Source organism: Zea mays, chromosome 7 (assembly GCF_902167145.1).
Source record: "Zea mays cultivar B73 chromosome 7, Zm-B73-REFERENCE-NAM-5.0, whole genome shotgun sequence".
Lineage (NCBI taxonomy): Eukaryota > Viridiplantae > Streptophyta > Magnoliopsida > Poales > Poaceae > Zea > Zea mays.
Genome location: NC_050102.1, coordinates 164390063 through 164413346, shown reverse-complemented (window position 1 = coordinate 164413346; position 23284 = coordinate 164390063). Strand labels below are relative to the sequence as shown.

At 53.7% G+C, this 23284-nt stretch overlaps 1 protein-coding gene across 1 annotated transcript; it reads right to left on the bottom strand.

The window, feature by feature from the left end:
- Nucleotides 1-370: 370 nt before the first annotated feature.
- Nucleotides 371-1572, bottom strand: LOC100275254 (uncharacterized). The gene is made up of 3 exons (NM_001149388.2): nucleotides 1317-1572; nucleotides 970-1175; nucleotides 371-755 (listed from the first exon to the last, which is right to left on the bottom strand). The coding sequence occupies exons 1-3, from the start codon at nucleotides 1413-1415 to the stop codon at nucleotides 548-550; spliced, it is 513 nt and encodes a 170-aa protein (NP_001142860.1). The 5' UTR covers nucleotides 1416-1572; the 3' UTR covers nucleotides 371-547.
- Nucleotides 1573-23284: the final 21712 nt, after the last annotated feature.

The window sequence follows — 23284 nt, the reverse complement described above, 5'->3', positions numbered from 1 at the left end:
ACAGAGATAGAATCCCTGTTGGGGATTTATCTCAGTGGAGAACGGAGATATAGAAGAAATGTTCACTGCAAGCGTTCGTGTGGATCCCCGCAGAGAATTTTTTTGTCATGGGGTCGGGGAGTTATTCCTCGAGAGGGAATTCTCGTCACGGGGTCGGGGAGTTATTCCTCGAGAGGGAATTCTCGGTTGCCATCCTAATTTGCATCAACCTGAATATAATGTTGTGTCAACTGTCAACTCGACCCGCTCTCGATCATTGTGGAACAGTGCAAACATCGTGCTATCGAGTTCCTGAAAGATTTCACCGGCGAGCGTACCAGTTCGCGAACGCCATGGCGAGATGTTATACATACTACACATGCACACCGCATACCTGCAAGACGAGATAAATTCCATCCCATGCACAGCCATGCATGATCGTTCGAGAAACGAGCAAAATTACATCCCATGCCCAGCCCGTCCGACGCCATCTTCTGTGCCAGCACCTTCGTCAAGAGCACGATACAGTCATGGTCTCATGGAGGGGTGGCTAATAGAACCGAACAGACTACACGTGCGTCGCGTCGCGGCGAGCCTCCCGCGCCGCGGCGCTAGCGGAGGCGTAGTAGACGGCGCAGAAGGGCGCGTGCACGAAGCAGAGGACGCCGCCGATGGAGAGGAACCGGTGCCGCGCCACCCCGCACTCCGCCAGCTTGCGCTTCGCGTTGGGCAGCGCGCCGAGCACCAGCAGCGAGAGCGCGACGACAAGGACCATCCTGCTCCATCCACAGTCACCAGACGACAAGAATCGCTTGTCACTAAAGCAAAATAGCAATAATAAAATCGAGCGTTATTTGTTCCAAGGGCAAGGTTCCCCTTTTATTTTCCACTCGCTGGAGTGGAGGATGCATGCAAGAATCTGTGAAGCTCATCATCCCACCCTGGCAATGCAATGCAATGCAATGCAATGCAACCAACGTAGTAACGTACCATGTGAGGACCAAGGCGAAGGACGCCATCTGCCGGTTGGGCGACGCCCGGCGGAGCTTGTCGCCGGAGCAGGCGCACGCGCATCCGCCGGCCGCGTTGGCGATGGCGTGCGCCGCCGCCAGCACCGCGGCCGCCGCCATGCCGAGCTCGTAGGCCCGCCGGACCGGCTGCCGGCACTCCACGAACAGGATCCGCAGGTGCCTGCCCTGCAATCGCCAGCCGCACCGGGTGAGCGGCGGCCACGGCCAGCCAGCCTGATTCCTGAATACGGACGAAGCCCCTGCCCCCTGGTTCCCGGATACCCTACAATGAAAAGAAAAGAGCTTCCCGACTACACGGAAACTTGCCTGGTTCTGAGCCTTCTCCGCGTAGACACCGAGCACGCCGGCGGCGACGTCCATGGCGAGGACCAGGAGGCAGATGACCACCGCTTCTACTCTCGCCATGGTTCAGCTTCTCCTCCTCTTGCCCTTTCCAGCCCCGTGCCTCCTTGAGCAGTTGAGCGACAGCGCTGAGACTGAAATGGACTGTTGTGACCTGTGATATGAGAAAGATGCCTCATGCCTCCGGTGTCCAGTCTCCGCACTGCTTTTGATGTTCTTTATCCCTAGCTCCGCTCTGTTCCGGCTTTGGTTTTCTTTACACATTCCCTGCCACGAGCGGTGCAGGAAGGAAGCTACCAGGTGCGCTTAACTGAAAAGAGAGAGACGTTGAGGTTAAGGGTGAGCCGACATGCTCCATTGGTGCCATTACGAGTAACAAGCCTGTCAAGCCATAAAAAAGGCAGTGTGCTGCTGTACTTGACCTTCTTTTCTTTAATAGACATTAGACAATATAATTTCATCTTGGCTTTTCTTTTGCCATGAGCACTACTCTCACACTTTTGCCCATCACAAGTGCTTGATTCCAATTCCACCTGAATTACATACAGTCCTCATACAATGATACAAACAGTGTGGAACCACTTTGTGCTGCACACAGGCGGAGACAGGTGCACACGTGCCGTAAGCAGATGCCACCTGGGCTCACAAATTTTACCACGCATTGACACGTCGACGCGATGGGTTTCTACTCCTCACTCCGTCATTATATATAGGACACCCTGCCAATTTTTTAACAGATTATAGGAAAAAATCTTGTTGTCATCACATGTTGTTTCTAGTAACTAATGTCCAGTCCCTACATTTTATTATATTTTAATATCTAAATTACTAAATATAAAAATTAAAACTCTATTTTATTTTTCGTATTTGGTAATTTAGGGACTAAAATAAAATAAAATAACGAGACTAAAGATTAGTTTCTAGATTCCAAACACGCTGAGTCTGATGACACATAAAAGCATCACGTCACGTGTAGAGCATCAAGAGCTTGCAGCAACACATTATTTTGCATCCTAAATAAAAAACTTTGTTGTGGAAGAAGGGCTATGTCAGGCTCAGTATGTGAGAGCCCAATGGTATAGTAATGACTCAGGCAACCAAGATGGCCTGTTTAATTTGTATGTATAGAATTGAGCTCAGTTTGGAGATAATAAATGTAACGTAGAATAGAGCTCATAAAAACTCGTAAACTAATAAGGTTGAATTTATTTACTTTAAAAAAGCAATATACGATGGCCTCAAGATAAAAAGAGCATATCTATCGGATTAGCTTCCGTAGTAGAACTACGTAAATATAGCACCGAAAATTGAGCAGTTTTGAGTCATAGGAAAGCCATTCTTCACTTGGTTCAGAGATAAGCATGTGGCGTGTGTGCAGGGTTAACGTGCGGGGGGGAAAGGATGGTAGCAGTTCTCAGCATGATATGTGTCAGACCTGTTAGAACAGATTAGGGATGAAAGTGGTAATTCGAACTGTTAGGACAAATTTAATATTTTAAATAGATATGTATAAAATTTGATATTGATCTTTTCTTATGTTATCAAACACATTAGTACAAATATAAATAAAATATTACGTAAATTGTTTTATGTATTATTTGCTCCCTACAACACAAATAGTTGAAAAAATTACCGAATTTATTTCCGAATCCATACCGAAGTTTATATCTATTATTTGAGAAAATATATGATGAATTTGAGGTTTACCTTTTATGAATTATTAGAAGCTGAATGTTAAAAACAAGAATACAAATTTGTATTATAGATTCTATATCCTATTTATTCACAATCGAAGAAAAACGACTAAAAAACTGATTACCGAATAAATACCGTTTTCGACCGTTTTCATCCCTAGAACAGATAGAGTGCAGCTCCATTTGAACACTAGAAATTGCATTAGCTCGCTCTTAGTTAACCAAAATATTATGTGGTTCATAATTATGGCGATGTGGTTTTAGTCTTTATAACAATTTCCATGTTTGAAAACTGAGAAGAAATGACTTCAACATTCGAAAGGGAAACAAAAAAAAAGTTACCTGCCACATGTAGGGGATGTTTGGTTCCTGCCTCTTAAACTTTAGTCATTTTTAATCTCTAAATTACTAAATAGGGTAACTAAAGGTGGTCTCTCAAATAGAAATTCTAGGGATTAGTTTAGTCACTAAATTTAGAAGGGTGACTAAAGAAACTAAACACCCTCTAGGATGAGGCGATCCTGGTAATCCTGTAGAACCAAATAGATTGTGAGGCCCTAGCGAAAATATCATAGAAACATGTAAGGCCTTTCATCTCTAGTTATGCTATATAATATGTATCAATAGCAGTGTCGGCAATTCGAACCCGGGGGTCCCTGGACCGACGAGTAAATTGTCGTCGCGTGCCCCAGCCCAGATGGGTCGGCGCGAGACGGAGCGCGAAGGGGGGAAGAAGCCGGAGGGAGACAGGCGTAAAAGGGGGAACCCGCGGCCTTCGTGTTTGTCCCGCGCCTAGGTCGGGTGCGCTTGCAGTAGGGGGTTACAAGCGTCCACGCGGGAGGGAGGGAGCGGCTTACGCGAGCGCCGTCCCGTCCTTTCCCGCGCGGCCAACCTTCTGTATGAGGGCCCCGGACCTTCCTTTTATAGGCGTAAGGAGATGATCCAGGTGTACAATGAGAGGTGTAGCAGTGTGCTAACGTGTCTAGCAGAGAGGAGCTAGTGCCCTAAGTACATGTCGTTGTGGCAGCCGGAGAGGTCTTGACACCCGGTTCGTGTGGTGTCGTGGCCGTCGGAGGAGCGCTGAGCCTGGCGGGAGGACAGCTATCGGGGCTGTCGAGTCCTTGCTGACGTCTCCTTGCTTTCGTAAGGGGGCTGAGAGCCGCCGTCGTCATAGAGCATGCGGGGCGCCATCATTACTTGTTTACCGGGACGAGCCAGATGGGACGCCGGTCTTGTTCCCCGTAGCCTGAGTTAACTTGGGGTAGGGTAATGATGGCGCCTCCTGTGACGTGGTCGGTCCGAGCCCTGGGTTGGGCGAGGTGGAGGCTCCTCTGAGGTCGAGGTCGAGTCTGTCTTCCGAGGCCGAGGTCGAGTCCGAGCCCCTGGGTCGGGCGAGGCGGAGACCGTCGGCTGAGGCCAGGGCTGAGTCCGAGCCCTGGGGTCGAGCGATGCGGAGTTCGTCGTCTTCTGGGGCTGAGCCCGAGTCCGAGCCCTGGGGTCGGGCGAAGCGGAGTTCGTCGTCTTCCGGGGCTGAGCCCGAGTCCGAGCTCTGGGGTCGGGCAAAGTGGAGTTCGTCGTCTTCCGGGGCTGAGCCCGAGTCCGAGCCCTGGGGTCGGGCGAAGCGGAGTTCGTCGTCTTCCGGGGCTGAGCCCGAGTCCGAGCCCTGGGGTCGGGCGAAGCGGAGTTCGTCGTCTTCCGGGGCTGAGCCCGAATTCGAGCCCTGGGGTCGGGCGAAACGGAGTTCGTCGTCTTCCGGGGCTGAGCCCGAGTCCGAGCCCTGGGGTCGGGCGATGCGGAGTTTCCCATGGCGCCTGAGGCCGGACTTGGCTGCTGTCAGCCTCGCTCTGTCGAGTGGCACAGCAGTCGGAGCGGCGCAGGCGACGTTGTCCTCTTGTCAGGCCGGTCAGTGGAGCGGCGAAGTGACTGCGGTCACTTCGGCTCTGTCGACTGAAGGGAGCGCGTCAAGATAAGGTGTCAGGCCACCTTTGCATCAAATGTTTGCGTTAAATGCTCCTGCGATACGGTCGGTCGGCGTGGCGACTTGGCCAAGGTTGCTTCTTGGCGAAGACTGGGCCTCGGGCGAGCCGAAGGTGCGTCCGTTGCTTGAGGGGGTCCTCGGGCGAGACGTGAATCCTCCGGGGTCGGCTGCCCTTGCCCGAGGCTGGGCTCGGGCGAGGCGAGATCGTGTCCCTTGAGTGGATCGAGCCTTGATTTAATTGTACCCATCAGGCCTTTGCAGCTTTGTGCTGATGGGGGTTACCAGCTGAGATTAGGAGTCTTGAGGGTACCCCTAATTATGGTCCCCGACAGTAGCCCCCGAGCCTCGAAGGGAGTGTTAATACTCGCTTGGAGGCTTTTGTCGCACTTTTTTGCAAGGGGATCGACCTTTCTCGGTTGCGTTTTGCTCCGGTGGGTGCGCGCGAGCGCACCCGCCGGGTGTAGCCCCCGAGGCCTCGGAGGAGTGGTTAGACTCCTTCGAGGTCTTAATGCGTCTCGCGATGCTTCGGCCGGTCTGGTTGTTCCCTCATGCGAGTTGGCTGTAGCCTGGGTGCACGGTCGGGTCTCAAGTTCTCGGGCTGGTATGTTGACGCTGTCAACGGTTTGGCCGGAGTCGGGTTTGCGAGAGCAGCCCCCGAGCCTCCGCACAGAGCGAGAGGACGGTCAAGGACAGACTCGACTTTTTTACATACGCCCCTGCGTCGCCTTTCCGCAAGGAGGAGAGGGGGAAAAGCGCCATGTTGCCCTTGGAGGGCGCCGAAAATGGTGTCTCCAGTGAGCTGCTAACGGGTAATCCGAGTGGACACTCGTGCCCCATTTGTTAGGGGTCGGCTAGAGGCCCGGAGGCGCGCTCCAAAAGTACCTGCGGGTGATCTGCCGGACCCGGTCCCCTTTTGAAAGGGTCCGAGGGCTCGATGCCTCCCTTTGATGGGATTCCGTTACAAGATCGTTCCCGCTGGTCTCATAAATGTCATAGGGTACCTCGGGAGCGTAGCCCGAGCCTTGGTTATGTATCGAACGTACCCGGGGTCATCCCTCGCTCTGTGTCTGAGGCGGTTGTGAACCCTTCGAGGGCCAGCCTACGAACCCCTGATCAGTAGTGGGCGCGGAGCCCGAGTGGCCTGAGGCGGCCGTTGAACCCTTCCGGGGGGCGGCCTTCGAACCTCTGACCAGTAGTGGACGCGGAGCCCGAGCGCTCTGAGGCGGCTGTTGAACCCCTCCGAGGGGCCGGCCTTCGAACCACTGATTAGTAGGGGGGCTCGGGGCCCGTTTCCTTCGTGGAGAAGGATCCTTTTCGGGGTATCCCCTTTCCCGGTCCCTGTTATAAGAGAGAGAAAGAGGAAAAGGATACGAAATCGAAACGACGTGGCGCACCTTTTTTGACGCGGTCGTTATGACGAAGGCGAAGCGTCGCCCGCTTCTCCTGCCAAAGGTGCTGCATGTCCCGTCGCGGAGTTAATGCGACGGGGTGAGTGGTTCGCGGGGCAGCCGTTGCGCGTGTGCGAGCCGTTCGAGGAACGGATCACGGGCGCGCCGTCTTCACGCCGTGGGAGAGGGTTCTCTCGCTGTCCCATGAGGGGACGTGAGCTCGGCTGACGACGTGACAGTTGCTTCCGCCCGCCTGCCACCGCCATTACTGCCGGCCCATTTTTGGCCGCATCGACCGTCACGCCTTCTTCCACGACTCACTGGCCCGTGACCGATGCGCCTGGCTGGCACTGTTGGGTCATACGCAGGGTTGCCTCGAGTCGCGGTACTGGTTCCGCAGTCGAGGAGGCGCGGTAGTGGCGCGAGGGGCGGTGTAGTTGCTCGCACGTAGCAACCGGCGCACCGGTTGCATGACATGTGAGCCTGGGCCTCCATGCTAGGCGCGTTGGAGTCGAAGGGGTGCGCCCACTTGGCGCGGTTGCATGCCGACTGCATGGCTGTCCGCCCTTTCACCCGCTGGTCTGGGCAAAAGTGGAGGAATGCTTGTAACCGTTGGGCAGTTGCATGCACCGCGCACGACGGTTTGGCTTCTTCTGCCTTGGGCCAGCTTTCATGACGCGTGGGACCTAGCCCCCGTGTCATAGGGGTGGACCTTGGAGCGTGTTGGAGAAGACTCAGCCCGCGATGGCTGAGGACGCAAGTGGGGAGAGTCGCCTTTAAAAGGAGGGTGACCCCCTTGAAAGGCGACCATGTCTTCGCGCTCCCTTATGCATCGCGTCTTTCCACCTTCCGAGCCCCCGGATGGGGAACACCCGCAATCCTTCCGCCTTGTCGTTGGAGGAACGCAACTTCGTGGAAGTTGGTACCTTTCAGCCATCGTTCGGCTTCAAGGATTTTCATCAGGCAGCCCGGCCGCATCCCCTCGCCGGTGGTCACCCAAGACGGTGACCACCAGCCCCTGGGTGGGGAGAAGCAAGCCGGGCTGCGATCTTGGTCCCGCCCCCAGCTTCAGGGATCTTCATCATCCTTGCTGGGGCGGAGAGCGGGGTGAGCCGGGGCTCTACCTCCCGCGTGGGTCAGCTAGCCACCTCCTCTTCCAGCTTCTGGTGGTGGAAACCATCCTCCAGCTCTGCGGAAGAGGTGTCCTCCAGCCATGCCGGGGAAGGCGAACTGTTGCTGCCCAGCTAGGATGCAACATCCCGTCCTCCTCCTCGCTTTCGTGGCGAGGACGGGAGTGAGGACCTGCCGGTGCGCTTTGGAGCGGCCCACGCTCGCCGGTGCAGCGTTGGTGGAGAGGCGGACGCCGCCGTCGGTGCTGACGTGGTGGCAGCTGGGGGAAGCTTCCCCACCGTCGAGGCCATCGGCGCCGCCTTCGGACCGACCTCCGGCTCTTTGGCTTTAATGTCTGGTTCGCGTCCCTTGAGCGGGGACACGAACGAGAGCCTTCTGGTGGCTGCGTCCGTCCTGGGACCATAGCTGCTGCTGCAGAGGTCGTCGGCGAGTCGCACGGAGCTTGTCGCCCCGCGGGCTCCCCTGTGTGGAGGTTGTTCATACCCGCGGGGACGGAACCGGAGTTCCGTTTGTAATGGCACCTTGAGTGTCGGTGTCTTGTTCATTGCGGCTGTCGGGGCCTGAACATGTATGTATTTTTGGCACGGAGCCATGTTTTTCCCTCATTTCGAGCACTAAGACTCGCCTGTCGGCTATCTGAACCGCTTCACCAAGCGTGAGTCGCCTCGTGCGAAGGTGACGAGTGAGGTATCCGTATCCTGGAGGCGTAGGAGTCCCTCGGCTCGGTCGGCCTTGCTGTCCGAGGCTTCTCTTGCCTAGTTAAAGGAACCCACGGCCGCTCTTTGATGAGCCGAAGCCGGAGGTAGCGGTGTTGAAAGGGAAATGTGCCCTTGGGCCATTTCTAAGTATTTTGGTGATTGAGTGCAAACACAAGTGCTTAAATGTGAATCTATGTCCATGGATGAACAAAGTGCAAATCATGAGTAAAGGTATGTTTCTAAGCCTTAGTACATTGGTTTTGTGTACTAATATACTTGTCTAAGTGTTAGAAACAGAAAGAAGAAAAGAAAAAGAAGAGTTGGCTGTGTACAGCCAAAAGGCTGTTTCGGTCTGGGGCACCGGACTGTCCGGTGGTGCACCGGACACTGTCCGGTGCGCCAGGCTGCCTCGGGCGGAGAGGCCGCTCTCGGGAATTTGCCGACGGCGTACGGCTAAAATTCACCGGACTGTCCGGTGTGCACCGGACTGTCCGGTGAGCCAACGGTCGGCCGAGCCAACGGTCGGCCGCGGAATCTGCGCGCGACACGTGGTCTGGCCAACGGTCGGAAAGAGGCACCGGACTGTCCGGTGTGCACCGGACATGTCCGGTGCGCCAGATCTGCAACGGTCGACAACGGTCGGCTGCGCTGATTAAGGAAGGAAATCGGGCACCGGACAGTGTCCGGTGTGCACCGGACTGTCCGGTGCGCCCGACGACAGAAGGCAAGGATGGCCTTCCAGATTTGTTCTCAACGGCTCCTAGCTGCCTTGGGGCTATAAAAGGGACCCCTAGGCGCATGGAGGGAGACACCAAGCATTCCTACAACATTCCTGAGCACCAAGACATCAATTCCGCGCCTTTGATTCATTGTGTTAGCATATAGAGCTCTTGTGGAGTTGTGAACTCTTTGAGTTGTGTTGCGAGCTCTTGTTGCTACTTGTGTGCGTGTTGTCGCTCTGATCTTTTGAAGTCTTGTGTGTGTTGCTCATTCCCCCCTTTCTCAGTGCTTCTTTGTGAACTTAAATTGTAAGGGCGAGAGGCTCCAAGTTGTGGAGATTCCTCGCAAACGGGATTGAGAAAAGCAAAGCAAAACACCGTGGTATTCAAGTTGGTCTTTGGACCGCTTGAGAGGGGTTGATTGCAACCCTCGTCCGTTGGGACGCCACAACGTGGAGTAGGCAAGCGTTGGTCTTGGCCGAACCACGAGATAAACCACTGTGTCATCTCTGTGTTTGATCTCTTGTGGTATTGTGTTTTGTTGAGACTCCTCTCTAGCCACTTGGCAATAATTATGCTAACACTTAACAAGTTTTTGTGGCTATAAGTTTAAGTTTTACAGGATCACCTATTCACCCCCCCTCTAGGTGCTCTCAATTGGTATCAGAGCGACAACACGCACACAAGTAGCAACAAGAGCTCGCAACACAACTCAAAGAGTTCACAACTCCACAAGAGCTCTATATGCTAACACAATGAATCAAAGGCGCGGAATTGATGTCTTGGTGCTCAGGAATGTTGTAGGAATGCTTGGTGTCTCCCTCCATGCGCCTAGGGGTCCCTTTTATAGCCCCAAGGCAGCTAGGAGCCGTTGAGAACAAATCTGGAAGGCCATCCTTGCCTTCTGTCGTCGGGCGCACCGGACAGTCCGGTGCACACCGGACACTGTCCGGTGCCCGATTTCCTTCCTTAATCAGCGCAGCCGACCGTTGCCGACCGTTGCAGATCTAGATTCGCGGAACTTGGATTGAATTGTAGCATACATGTGTTTATGCCTTTGATCAAGTTCATTCTGCATTTTGTTGCTTAATGTGGTGCTCAAGTTGTACAAACACTCCCTGGACCTCACAAGTCCGTTGCAAAGTGATGCACATGTTTAGGGGGAGGTGTGTTACAACTTGACCCTTGGAGACTAATCATATGCTTGAGTTTGCTTGATTTAGTCTCGAAGGAGAATTGAAAGGGAAAAGGTGGACTTGGACCAAGAAAGACTTCCACTGCACTCCGATGAGAGGGTAACTTATTCCAAGTTCATCTCATGAACTCTTATTGCCATTTGCTCTTAATTGAAGATTTTGGTGAGGCAATGGGGTTAAGGGGCCAAAGTTGATCCCGTTTTGGTGCTTGATGCCAAAGGGGGAGAAAATAAAGGCCAAAGCAATAAATGGATCAGCTACCACTTGAGAGATTTTGAAAATAGTAGAATAGAGCTTTTGGTTTGTTCAAAACTCTTGCATTGTCTCTTTCGTCAAAAGTTGGCTTCTTGTGGGGAGAAGTATTGATTATGGGAAATAGGGGGGAGTTTTTTAAATCTTTGATCAATCTCTTTTTGGAATGACTCTCTTTATGTTTCAACATGTGTGTTTGACTTAGAGATAGAGATTTGAGTTTGATTTGCAAAAACAAACCAAGTGGTGACAAAGGATGATCCATATATGCCAAAATTGAATAAAACTCGAATTATTTTATTTGAAGTGATTTTGCACTTGTTCTAGTTGCTTTATGTTGTGTTGGCATAAATCACCAAAAAGGGGGAGATTGAAAGGGAAATGTGCCCTTGGGCCATTTCTAAGTATTTTGGTGATTGAGTGCAAACACAAGTGCTTAAATGTGAATCTATGTCCATGGATGAACAAAGTGCAAATCATGAGTAAAGGTATGTTTCTAAGCCTTAGTACATTGGTTTTGTGTACTAATATACTTGTCTAAGTGTTAGAAACAGAAAGAAGAAAAGAAAAGAAGAGTTGGCTGTGTACAGCCAAAAGGCTGTTTCGGTCTGGGGCACCGGACTGTCCGGTGGTGCACCGGACAGTGTCCGGTGCGCCAGGCTGCCTCGGGCGGAGAGGCCGCTCTCGGGAATTTGCCGACGGCGTACGGCTAAAATTCACCGGACTGTCCGGTGTGCACCGGACTGTCCGATGAGCCAACGGTCGGCCGAGCCAACGGTCGGCCGCGGAATCTGCGCGCGACACGTGGTCTGGCCAACGGTCGGAAAGAGGCATCGGATTGTCCGGTGTGCACCGGACATGTCCGGTGCGCCAGATCTGCAACGGTCGGCAACGGTCGGCTGCGCTGATTAAGGAAGGAAATCGGGCACCGGACAGTGTCCGGTGTGCACCGGACTGTCCGGTGCGCTCGACGACAGAAGGCAAGGATGGCCTTCCAGATTTGTTCTCAACGGCTCCTAGCTGCCTTGGGGCTATAAAAGGGACCCCTAGGCGCATGGAGCGAGACACCAAGCATTCCTACAACATTCCTGAGCACCAAGACATCAATTCCGCGCCTTTGATTCATTGTGTTAGCATATAGAGCTCTTGTGGAGTTGTGAACTCTTTGAGTTGTGTTGCGAGCTCTTGTTGCTACTTGTGTGCGTGTTGTCGCTCTGATCTTTTGAAGTCTTGTGTGTGTTGCTCATTCCCCCCTTTCTCAGTGCTTCTTTGTGAACTTAAATTGTAAGGGCGAGAGGCTCCAAGTTGTGGAGATTCCTCGCAAACGGGATTGAGAAAAGCAAAGCAAAACACCGTGGTATTCAAGTTGGTCTTTGGACCGCTTGAGAGGGGTTGATTGCAACCCTCGTCCGTTGGGACGCCACAACGTGGAGTAGGCAAGCGTTGGTCTTGGCCGAACCACGTGATAAACCACTTTGTCATCTCTGTGTTTGATCTCTTGTGGTATTGTGTTTTGTTGAGACTCCTCTCTAGCCACTTGGCAATAATTGTGCTAACACTTAACAAGTTTTTGTGGCTATAAGTTTAAGTTTTACAGGATCACCTATTCACCCCCCTCTAGGTGCTCTCAATTGGTATCAGAGCGACAACACGCACACAAGTAGCAACAAGAGCTCGCAACACAACTCAAAGAGTTCACAACTCCACAAGAGCTCTATATGCTAACACAATGAATCAAAGGCGCGGAATTGATGTCTTGGTGCTCAGGAATGTTGTAGGAATGCTTGGTGTCTCCCTCCATGCGCCTAGGGGTCCCTTTTATAGCCCCAAGGCAGCTAGGAGCCGTTGAGAACAAATCTGGAAGGCCATCCTTGCCTTCTGTCGTCGGGCGCACCGGACAGTCCGGTGCACACCGGACACTGTCCGGTGCCCGATTTCCTTCCTTAATCAGCGCAGCCGACCGTTGCAGATCTAGATTCGCGGAACTTGGATTGAATTGTAGCATACATGTGTTTATGCCTTTGATCATGTTCATTCTGCATTTTGTTGCTTAATGTGGTGCTCAAGTTGTACAAACACTCCCTGGACCTCACAAGTCCGTTGCAAAGTGATGCACATGTTTAGGGGGAGGTGTGTTACAACTTGACCCTTTGAGACTAATCATATGCTTGAGTTTTCTTGATTTAGTCTCGAAGGAGAATTGAAAGGGAAAAGGTGGACTTGGACCAAGAAAGACTTCCACTGCACTCCGATGAGAGGGTAACTTATTCCAAGTTCATCTCATGAACTCTTATTGCCATTTGCTCTTAATTGAAGATTTTGGTGAGGCAATGGGGTTAAGGGGCCAAAGTTGATCCCGTTTTGGTGCTTGATGCCAAAGGGGGAGAAAATAAAGGCCAAAACAATAAATGGATCAGCTACCACTTGAGAGATTTTGAAAATAGTAGAATAGAGCTTTTGGTTTGTTCAAAACTCTTGCATTGTCTCTTTCGTCAAAAGTTGGCTTCTTGTGGGGAGAAGTATTGATTATGGGAAATAGGGGGAGTTTTTGAGATCTTTGATCAATCTCTTTTTGGAATGACTCTCTTTATGTTTCAACATGTGTGTTTGACTTAGAGATAGAGATTTGAGTTTGATTTGCAAAAACAAACCAAGTGGTGGCAAAGGATGATCCATATATGCCAAAATTGAATAAAACTCGAATTATTTTATTTGAAGTGATTTTGCACTTGTTCTAGTTGCTTTATGTTGTGTTGGCATAAATCACCAGAAAGGGGGAGATTGAAAGGGAAATGTGCCCTTGGGCCATTTCTAAGTATTTTGGTGATTGAGTGCAAACACAAGTGCTTAAATGTGAATCTATGTCCATGGATGAACAAAGTGCAAATCATGAGTAAAGGTATGTTTCTAAGCCTTAGTACATTGGTTTTGTGTACTAATATACTTGTCTAAGTGTTAGAAACAGAAAGAAGAAAAGAAAAGAAGAGTTGGCTGTGTACAGCCAAAAGGCTGTTTCGGTCTGGGGCACCGGACTGTCCGGTGGTGCACCGGACAGTGTCCGGTGCGCCAGGCTGCCTCGGGCGGAGAGGCCGCTCTCGGGAATTTGCCGACGGCGTACGGCTAAAATTCACCGGACTGTCCGGTGAGCCAACGGTCGGCCGAGCCAACGGTCGGCCGCGGAATCTGCGCGCGACACGTGGTCTGGCCAACGGTCAGAAAGAGGCACCGGACTGTCCGGTGTGCACCGGACATGTCCGGTGCGCCAGATCTGCAACGGTCGGCAACGGTCGGCTGCGCTGATTAAGGAAGGAAATCGGGCACCGGACAGTGTCCGGTGTGCACCGGACTGTCCGGTGCGCTCGACGACAGAAGGCAAGGATGGCCTTCCAGATTTGTTCTCAACAGCTCCTAGCTGCCTTGGGGCTATAAAAGGGACCCCTAGGCGCATGGAGGGAGACACCAAGCATTCCTACAACATTCCTGAGCACCAAGACATCAATTCCGCGCCTTTGATTCATTGTGTTAGCATATAGAGCTCTTGTGGAGTTGTGAACTCTTTGAGTTGTGTTGCGAGCTCTTGTTGCTACTTGTGTGCGTGTTGTCGCTCTGATCTTTTGAAGTCTTGTGTGTGTTGCTCATTCCCCCCTTTCTCAGTGCTTCTTTGTGAACTTAAATTGTAAGGGCGAGAGGCTCCAAGTTGTGGAGATTCCTCGCAAACGAGATTGAGAAAAGCAAAGCAAAACACCGTGGTATTCAAGTTGGTCTTTGGACCGCTTGAGAGGGGTTGATTGCAACCCTCGTCCGTTGGGACGCCACAACGTGGAGTAGGCAAGCGTTGGTCTTGGCCGAACCACGGGATAAACCACTGTGTCATCTCTGTGTTTGATCTCTTGTGGTATTGTGTTTTGTTGAGACTCCTCTCTAGCCACTTGGCAATAATTGTGCTAACACTTAACAAGTTTTTGTGGCTATAAGTTTAAGTTTTACAGGATCACCTATTCACCCCCCCCTCTAGGTGCTCTCAATTGGTATCAGAGCGACAACACGCACACAAGTAGCAACAAGAGCTCGCAACACAACTCAAAGAGTTCACAACTCCACAAGAGCTCTATATGCTAACACAATGAATCAAAGGCGCGGAATTGATGTCTTGGTGCTCAGGAATGTTGTAGGAATGCTTGGTGTCTCCCTCCATGCGCCTAGGGGTCCCTTTTATAGCCCCAAGGCAGCTAGGAGCCGTTGAGAACAAATCTGGAAGGCCATCCTTGCCTTCTGTCGTCGGGCGCACCGGACAGTCCGGTGCACACCGGACACTGTCCGGTGCCCGATTTCCTTCCTTAATCAGCGCAGCCGACCGTTGCCGACCGTTGCAGATCTAGATTCGCGGAACTTGGATTGAATTGTAGCATACATGTGTTTATGCCTTTGATCATGTTCATTCTGCATTTTGTTGCTTAATGTGGTGCTCAAGTTGTACAAACACTCCCTGGACCTCACAAGTCCGTTGCAAAGTGATGCACATGTTTAGGGGGAGGTGTGTTACAACTTGACCCTTTGAGACTAATCATATGCTTGAGTTTTCTTGATTTAGTCTCGAAGGAGAATTGAAAGGGAAAAGGTGGACTTGGACCAAGAAAGACTTCCACTGCACTCCGATGAGAGGGTAACTTATTCCAAGTTCATCTCATGAACTCTTATTGCCATTTGCTCTTAATTGAAGATTTTGGTGAGGCAATGGGGTTAAGGGGCCAAAGTTGATCCCGTTTTGGTGCTTGATGCCAAAGGGGGAGAAAATAAAGGCCAAAGCAATAAATGGATCAGCTACCACTTGAGAGATTTTGAAAATAGTAGAATAGAGCTTTTGGTTTGTTCAAAACTCTTGCATTGTCTCTTTCGTCAAAAGTTGGCTTCTTGTGGGGAGAAGTATTGATTATGGGAAATAGGGGGAGTTTTTGAGATCTTTGATCAATCTCTTTTTGGAATGACTCTCTTTATGTTTCAACATGTGTGTTTGACTTAGAGATAGAGATTTGAGTTTGATTTGCAAAAACAAACCAAGTGGTGGCAAAGGATGATCCATATATGCCAAAATTGAATAAAACTCGAATTATTTTATTTGAAGTGATTTTGCACTTGTTCTAGTTGCTTTATGTTGTGTTGGCATAAATCACCAAAAAGGGGGAGATTGAAAGGGAAATGTGCCCTTGGGCCATTTCTAAGTATTTTGGTGATTGAGTGCAAACACAAGTGCTTAAATGTGAATCTATGTCCATGGATGAACAAAGTGCAAATCATGAGTAAAGGTATGTTTCTAAGCCTTAGTACATTGGTTTTGTGTACTAATATACTTGTCTAAGTGTTAGAAACAGAAAGAAGAAAAGAAAAGAAGAGTTGGCTGTGTACAGCCAAAAGGCTGTTTCGGTCTGGGGCACCGGACTGTCCGGTGGTGCACCGGACAGTGTCCGATGCGCCAGGCTGCCTCGGGCGGAGAGGCCGCTCTCGGGAATTTGCCGACGGCGTACGGCTAAAATTCACCGGACTGTCCGGTAAGCCAACGGTCGGCCGAGCCAACGGTCGGCCGCGGAATCTGCGCGCGACACGTGGTCTGGCCAACGGTCGGAAAGAGGCACCGGACTGTCCGGTGTGCACCGGACATGTCCGGTGCGCCAGATCTGCAACGGTCGGCAACGGTCGGCTGCGCTGATTAAGGAAGGAAATCGGGCACCGGACAGTGTCCGGTGTGCACCGGACTGTCCGGTGCGCTCGACGACAGAAGGCAAGGATGGCCTTCCAGATTTGTTCTCAACGGCTCCTAGCTGCCTTGGGGCTATAAAAGGGACCCCTAGGCGCATGGAGGGAGACACCAAGCATTCCTACAACATTCCTGAGCACCAAGACATCAATTCCGCGCCTTTGATTCATTGTGTTAGCATATAGAGCTCTTGTGGAGTTGTGAACTCTTTGAGTTGTGTTGCGAGCTCTTGTTGCTACTTGTGTGCGTGTTGTCGCTCTGATCTTTTGAAGTCTTGTGTGTGTTGCTCATTCCCCCCTTTCTCAGTGCTTCTTTGTGAACTTAAATTGTAAGGGCGAGAGGCTCCAAGTTGTGGAGATTCCTCGCAAACGGGATTGAGAAAAGCAAAGCAAAACACCGTGGTATTCAAGTTGGTCTTTGGACCGCTTGAGAGGGGTTGATTGCAACCCTCGTCCGTTGGGACGCCACAACGTGGAGTAGGCAAGCGTTGGTCTTGGCCGAACCACGGGATAAACCACTGTGTCATCTCTGTGTTTGATCTCTTGTGGTATTGTGTTTTGTTGAGACTCCTCTCTAGCCACTTGGCAATAATTGTGCTAACACTTAACAAGTTTTTGTGGCTATAAGTTTAAGTTTTACAGGATCACCTATTCACCCCCCCTCTAGGTGCTCTCAGGTGTCAGCACGGACAGAGGCGGAGTTGGCTCGAAAAGAAGACTTGATCGGCCGGAACCTGGTCGGGTCGTCCACTGGTGGGACTGACGCCGGAGTTGAGTTGCCGAGGCCACGGGCCGGGCTGATGTCCTCGGGGGACAGCTGGCTGAGGCTTCGGGGTGGCCGGTCGAGCCGTTTGCTCGAGCCGGATTCCTAGAGAAGACCCTGGCGGCGATGGCCCGGGCGTGGTGCTGATGTCGTCCTTCGGAGTGGAGATCCTCCGACCGCGTCGCCGTCCGAGGCTAGGCCGAACCTCGCCGAAGGTGTAGTTGACGCCGAGGGTGCTACTGCTCCCTTCAACTGTCAAGATGTGAGCCTGCAGGATCGGGTTATCTTGTAGTGTGCGTATGTTTTCTGCGACCGCCGAGGCCCAAACATACTGTCGTCGTGTTGTAAGGTTGCGTTCCTTTTCCTGTTGTTTCGAGTATCTGGACTTATTTGTCGGTAACAGAATTGCTTGTCCGAGCGAGAGTTACTTTTCACGGAAGGTGACGAGTGAGGTATCCGTATCCTGGAGGCGTAGGAATCCCTCGGCTCAGTCGGCCTTGCCGCTTACGTGCACTCTTACTCGTCCATAGGGTTCTGTCACCGACGTAGTCGAGAAGGCCCGAAAAATCGTTTCGGCAGAGGAGTTTTCGAGCGTGAAGACTTGTTCGGTCCGCGGAATCACTTATCCGAGCGTGAGTTACTTATCGCAGAAGGTGATGAGTGAGGTATCCGTATCCCGGAGGCGTAGGAGTCCCTCGGCTCGGTCAGCCTTGGCTGCTTACGTGTACTTCGTCGTTTTCAGGATCCATTTTCGAAGTAGTCAAAAAGCACGAAAGACGCTCTGGCAGAAAAGATCTTTTTCCGAGGAAAATTTTGACGCAGAGGGGGTTCCCCCCTTTTAGCCCCCGAGGGAGGGTCGGGCTTTGCCGAGGCAAGGCTGACCCTTCCTTGATGACTAGACTTTGTATGTGACCGAGGTGTATGAACGACTTGAAAGCATCTTAAGGGTAGAAGCGACGTAGCTGTCGGATGTTCCAAGCGTTGTTGTAGACCTCGCCTTGACGTTGGCCAGCTTGTACGTTCCGGGCTTCAGAACCTTGGCGACGACGAACGGCCCTTCCCAGGGAGGTGTGAGCTTGTGTCGCCCTCGGGCGTCTTGTCGCAGCCGAAGCACCAGGTCACCCACTTGGAGGTCTCGGGACCGAACCCCTCGGGCGTGGTAGCAGCGCAGGGACTGCTGGTACCGCGCCGAGTGTAGTAAGGCCATGTCCCGAGCCTCTTCCAGCTGGTCCAGTGAGTCTTCTCGATTAGATCGATTGCTTTGGCCGTCGTAGGCCCTCGTCCTTGGGGAACCGTATTCTAAGTCTGTGGGCAAGATGGCCTTGGCCCCATAGACTAGAAAGAACGGCATGAAGCCCGTGGCTCGGCTCGGTGTTGTCCTCAGACTCCAGACCACCGAGGGGAGCTCCTTCATCCATCGCTTGCCAAACTTGTTGAGGTCGTCGTAGATCCGCGGCTTGAGCCCTTGCACGATCATGCCGTTGGCACGCTCTATTTGCCCATTCGTCATGGGGTGAGCCACGGCGGCCCAGTCCACCCGGATGTGGTGATCCTCACAGAAGTCCAGGAACTTCCTGCCGGTGAACTTGGTGCCGTTGTCGGTGATGATGGAGTTCGGGACCCCAAAGCAATGGATGATGTTGGTGAAGAACGCCACCGCCTGTTCGGACCTGATGCTGTTTAGGGGTCGGACCTCGATCCACTTGGAGAATTTGTCGATGGTGACCAACAGGTGCGTGTAGCCCCCGGGTGCCTTCTGCAAGGGGCCGACGAGGTCCAGACCCCACACAGCAAACGACCAGGTGATGGGTATGGTCTGTAGAGCCTGAGCGGGCAGGTGGGTCTGCCTTGCATAGAATTGACACCCTTGGTAGGTGCGGACAATTCTAGTGGCGTCGGGCACCGTGGTCGGCCAGTAGAAGCCTTGTTGGAAAGCGTTTCCAACAAGGGCTCGAGGCGCTGCGTGATGGCCGCAAGCCCCCGAGTGTATCTCTTGTAAGAGCTCCTGGCCTTCGGCGATGGAAATGCATCGCTGGAGGATGCCTGAGGGGCTGCGGTGGTAGAGCTCCTTCCCGTCTCCCAGCAAGACGAACGACTTGGTGCGCCGCGCCAACCACCGAGCTTCGGCTCGATCGAGGGGTAGTTCTCCTCGGTGGAGATATTGCAGGTACGGGGTCTGCCAGTTTCGATTAGGCGTGACCCCGCTCCGTTCCTCCTCGACGCGCAGTGCCTCACCCTCGGGGGCCGAGGGTACCTCGGGCCGAGCTGAGGGTGCCTCGGGCTGAGCCGAGGGTGCCTCGGGCTGGGCCGAGGCCTTCTCGGGCTCGGGTGTGTCGTCGGTCTTGACGGAGGGTTGATGTAGGTCTCGGGAGAAGACATCCGGGGGAACCATTGTTCGCCCCGAGGCTATTTTAGCCAGCTCGTCCGCAGTCTCGTTGTAGCGTCGGGCGATGTGGTTGAGCTCGAGCCCGTAGAACTTGTCTTCCAGGCGCCGAACCTCATCGCAGTAGGCTCCCATCTTCGGGTCGCGGCAGTGGGAGTTCTTCATGACTTGGTCGATGACGAGCTGCGAGTCACCGCGAGCGTCGAGGCGTCGGACCCCTAGCTCGATGGCGATGCGCAACCCGTTGACCAGAGCCTCGTACTCGGCCACATTGTTGGACGCCGGGAAATGGAGGCGTAGCACGTAGCGTAGGTGCTTCCCGAGGGGCGAGATGAAGAGCAGGCCCATGCCTGCTCCTGTCTTCATCAGCGACCCATCGAAAAACATGGTCCAGAGTTCCGGTTGGATCGGAGCTGTTGGGAGCTGGGTGTCGACCCATTCAGCCACAAAGTCCGCCAAGACCTGGGACTTGATGGCCTTCCGAGGGGCGAACGAGATCGTTTCGCCCATGATTTCCACCGCCCACTTTGCAATTCTACCCGAGGCCTCTCGTCACTGGATGATCTCCCCCAGGGGAAGGATGACACCACAGTTACCGGATGAGACTCAAAGTAGTGTCGCAACTTCCGTCGCGTCAGGATCACCGCGTACAACAGCTTCTGAATTTGTGGGTAGCGGATCTTGGTCTCGGACAGTACCTCACTGATGAAGTAGACTGGTCTCTGAACAGGCAATGCATGCCCCTCTTCTCGTCTCTCAACCACGATCGCGGCGCTAACCACCTGAGTGGTAGCGGCGACGTAGATCAAGAGGGCTTCTCCGGCAGCAGGGGGCACCAAGATGGGCGCGTTTGTGAGGAGCGCCTTGAGGTTCCCGAGGGCTTCCTCGGCCTCAGGGGTCCAAGTGAAGCACTCAGCCTTCCTTAAGAGGCGGTATAGAGGCATGCCTCTTTCGCCGAGGCGCGAGATGAAACGGCTCAGAGCCGCAAGGCATCCCGTGACCCTCTGTACGCCTTTCAAGTCCTTGATGGGCCCCATGCTGGTGATGGTCGCGATCTTCTCCGGGTTGGCCTCGATGCCCCGCTCGGAGACGATGAACCCCAAGAGCATGCCTCGGGGGACCCCGAAGACACACTTCTCGGGATTGAGTTTTACGCCTTTCGCCTTGAGACATCGGAATGTCGCTCCAAGGTCGGAAAGGAGGTCGGAGGCTTTCCTCGTCTTGACTACGATGTCATCGACGTAGGCCTCGATCGTTCGGCCAATATGTTCGCCGAACACGTGGTTCATGCACCTTTGGTATGTCGCACCCGCATTCCTGAAACCGAACGGCATGGTAACATAGCAGTACATGCCGAAAGGTGTGATGAAAGAAGTCGCGAGCTGGTCGGACTCTTTCATCCTGATTTGGTGATACCCTGAGTAGGCATCGAGGAAAGACAGGGTTTCGCACCCAGTAGTGGAATCCATGATTTGATCGATGCGAGGCAGAGGGTAGGGAACTTTCGGACATGCTTTGTTTAGACCAGTGTAGTCTACACACATCCGCCATTTCCCTCCTTTCTTTCTCACAAGCACAGGGTTGGCAAGCCATTCGGGATGGAATACCTCTTTGATGAACCCTGCCGCCATTAGCTTGTGGATCTCCTCGCCTATGGCTCTGTGCTTTTCTTCGTTGAATTGGCGCAGAGGCTGCTTCACGGGTCGGGCTCCAGCTCGGATATCTAGTGAGTGCTCGGCGACATCCCTCGGTATGCCGGGCATGTCCGAGGGACTCCACACGAAGACGTCGGCGTTTGCGCGGAGAAAGTCGACGAGCACTGCTTCCTATTTGGGATCGAGCTCAGAGCCGATCCGGATCTGCTTGGAGGCATCATTGCTGGGGTCGAGAGGAACGGATTTAACCGTCTCCGCTGGCTCGAAGTTGCCGGCGTGGCGCTTCACATCTGATGCCTCCTTAGAGAGGCTCTCCAGGTCGGCGATGAGGGCCTCAGATTCGGCGAGGGCCTCGGCGTACTCCACGCACTCCACGTCGCATTCGTACGCGTGTCGGTACGTGGGGCCAACGGTGATGACCCCGTTGGGGCCCGACATCTTGAGCTTGAGGTAGGTGTAGTTGGGGACGGCCATGAACTTGGCGTAGCATGGCCTCCCCGGCACTGCGTGGTAGGTTCCTCGAAACCCGACCACTTCGAACGTGAGGGTCTCCCTTCGAAAGTTGGAGGGTGTCCCAAAGCAGAAGGGTAGATCGAGTTGTCCGAGGGGTTGGACGCGTTTCCCGGAGATGATCCCGTGAAAAGGCGCAGCGCCTGCCCGGACCGAGGACAGATCGATCCGCAGGAGCCCGAGGGTCTCGGCGTAGATGATGTTGAGGTTGCTGCCTCCGTCCATGAGGACCTTGGTGAGCCTGACGTTGCCGATGACGGGGTCGACAACGAGCGGGTATTTCCTCGGGCTCGGCACGCGGTCGGGATGGTCGCCCTGGTCGAAGGTGATGGGCTTATCGGACCAGTCTAGGTAGACTGGCGCCGCCACCTTTACCGAGCAGACCTCCCGACGCTCTTGCTTGCGGTACCGAGCCGAGGCGTTCGCCACTTGCCCACCGTAGATCATGAAGCAGTCGTGGACCTCGGGGAACTCTCCTGCCTTGTGATCTTCCTTCTTACCGTCGTCACGGGCCCTGCCACCTTCCGCAGGTGGCCCGGCCTTGTGAAAGTGGCGCCGAAGCATGGCGCACTCCTCAAGGGTGTGCTTGACGGGCCCCTCATGATAGGGGCACGGCTCCTTGAGCATCTTGTTGAAGAGATTGGCACCTCCGGGAGGTTTCCGAGGGTTCTTGTACTCGGCGGCGGCGATAAGGTCCGCGTCGGCGGCGTCGCGTTTTGCTTGCGACTTCTTCTTGCCTTTCTTCTTGGTGCCGCGCTGAGTTGACGCCTCGGGGACATCTTCCGGTAGGCGGCCCTGGGGCTGCTTGTCCTTCCGGAAGATGGCCTCAACTGCCTCCTGGCCAGATGCGAACTTGGTGGCGATGTCCATCAGCTCACTCGCCCTGGTGGGGGTCTTGCAACCCAGCTTGCTCACCAGGTCGCGGCAGATGGTGCCGGCGAGGAACACGCCGATGACATCCGAATCGGTGACGTTGGGCAGCTCGGTGCGCTGCTTCGAGAATCGCCGGATGTAGTCCCGGAGAGACTCCCCTGGCTGCTGGCGGTAGCTTCAGAGATCCCAGGAGTTCCCTAGGCACACGTACGTGCCCTGAAAATTGCCGGCGAAGGCTTGGACCAGGTCGTCCCAGTTGGAGATCTGCCCCAGAGGCAGGTGCTCCAGCCAGGCTCGAGCGGTGTCGGAGAGGAACAGGGGGAGGTTGCAGATGATGAGGTTGTCATCGTCCGTTCCACCCAGGTGGCAGGCCAGCCGATAGTCCGTGAGCCACAGTTCCGGTCTCGTCTCCCCCGAGTACTTTGTGATAGTAGTCTGGGTTCGGAACCGGGTCGGGAACGACGCCCATCGTATGGCCCGGCTGAAAGCCTGCGGACCAGGTGGTTCGGGCGAGGGACTCCGATCCTCCCCGCTGTCATAGCGCCCCCCACGCCTGAGGTGGTAGCCTCGACGCACCTTCTCGTCGAGGTGGGCTCGACGGTTGCGGTGATGGTGCTCGTTGCCGAGGCGACCCGGGGCCGCAGGCGCTGTGTTGCGCGTGCGCCCGGTGTGGACCGAGGCTTCCCGCATGAATCGGGAAGAAGCGACGCGATGTTCCGAGGGGTACCCCTACCTTCGGGAGGCAGAGCTTTCGGCCCGTCGGACCGCGGCATCCTCCAGGAGATTCTTGAGCTCTCCCTGGATACGCCGCCCCTCGGTGGTAGATGGCTCCGACATCGTGCGGAGAAGTATTGCCGCTGCAGCCAGGTTTTGGCCGACCCCACTGGAAACCGGTGGCGGCCTTACCCTGACATCGTCGGTGGTGCAGTGCTGGATGCCCT

What these genes read in the sequence shown, in the direction of transcription:
- LOC100275254 (NM_001149388.2), bottom strand. Translation starts at nt 1,415, where the DNA reads ATGGCGAGAGTAGAAGCGGTGGTCATCTGCCTCCTGGTCCTCGCCATG. An exon ending in CGGAGAAGGCTCAGAACCAG is followed by an intron (nt 1,176 to 1,316) that starts GCAAGTTTCCGT and finishes TGGCGATTGCAG; the next exon opens with GGCAGGCACCTGCGGATCCT. An exon ending in TTCGCCTTGGTCCTCACATG is followed by an intron (nt 756 to 969) that starts GTACGTTACTAC and finishes TGGATGGAGCAG; the next exon opens with GATGGTCCTTGTCGTCGCGC.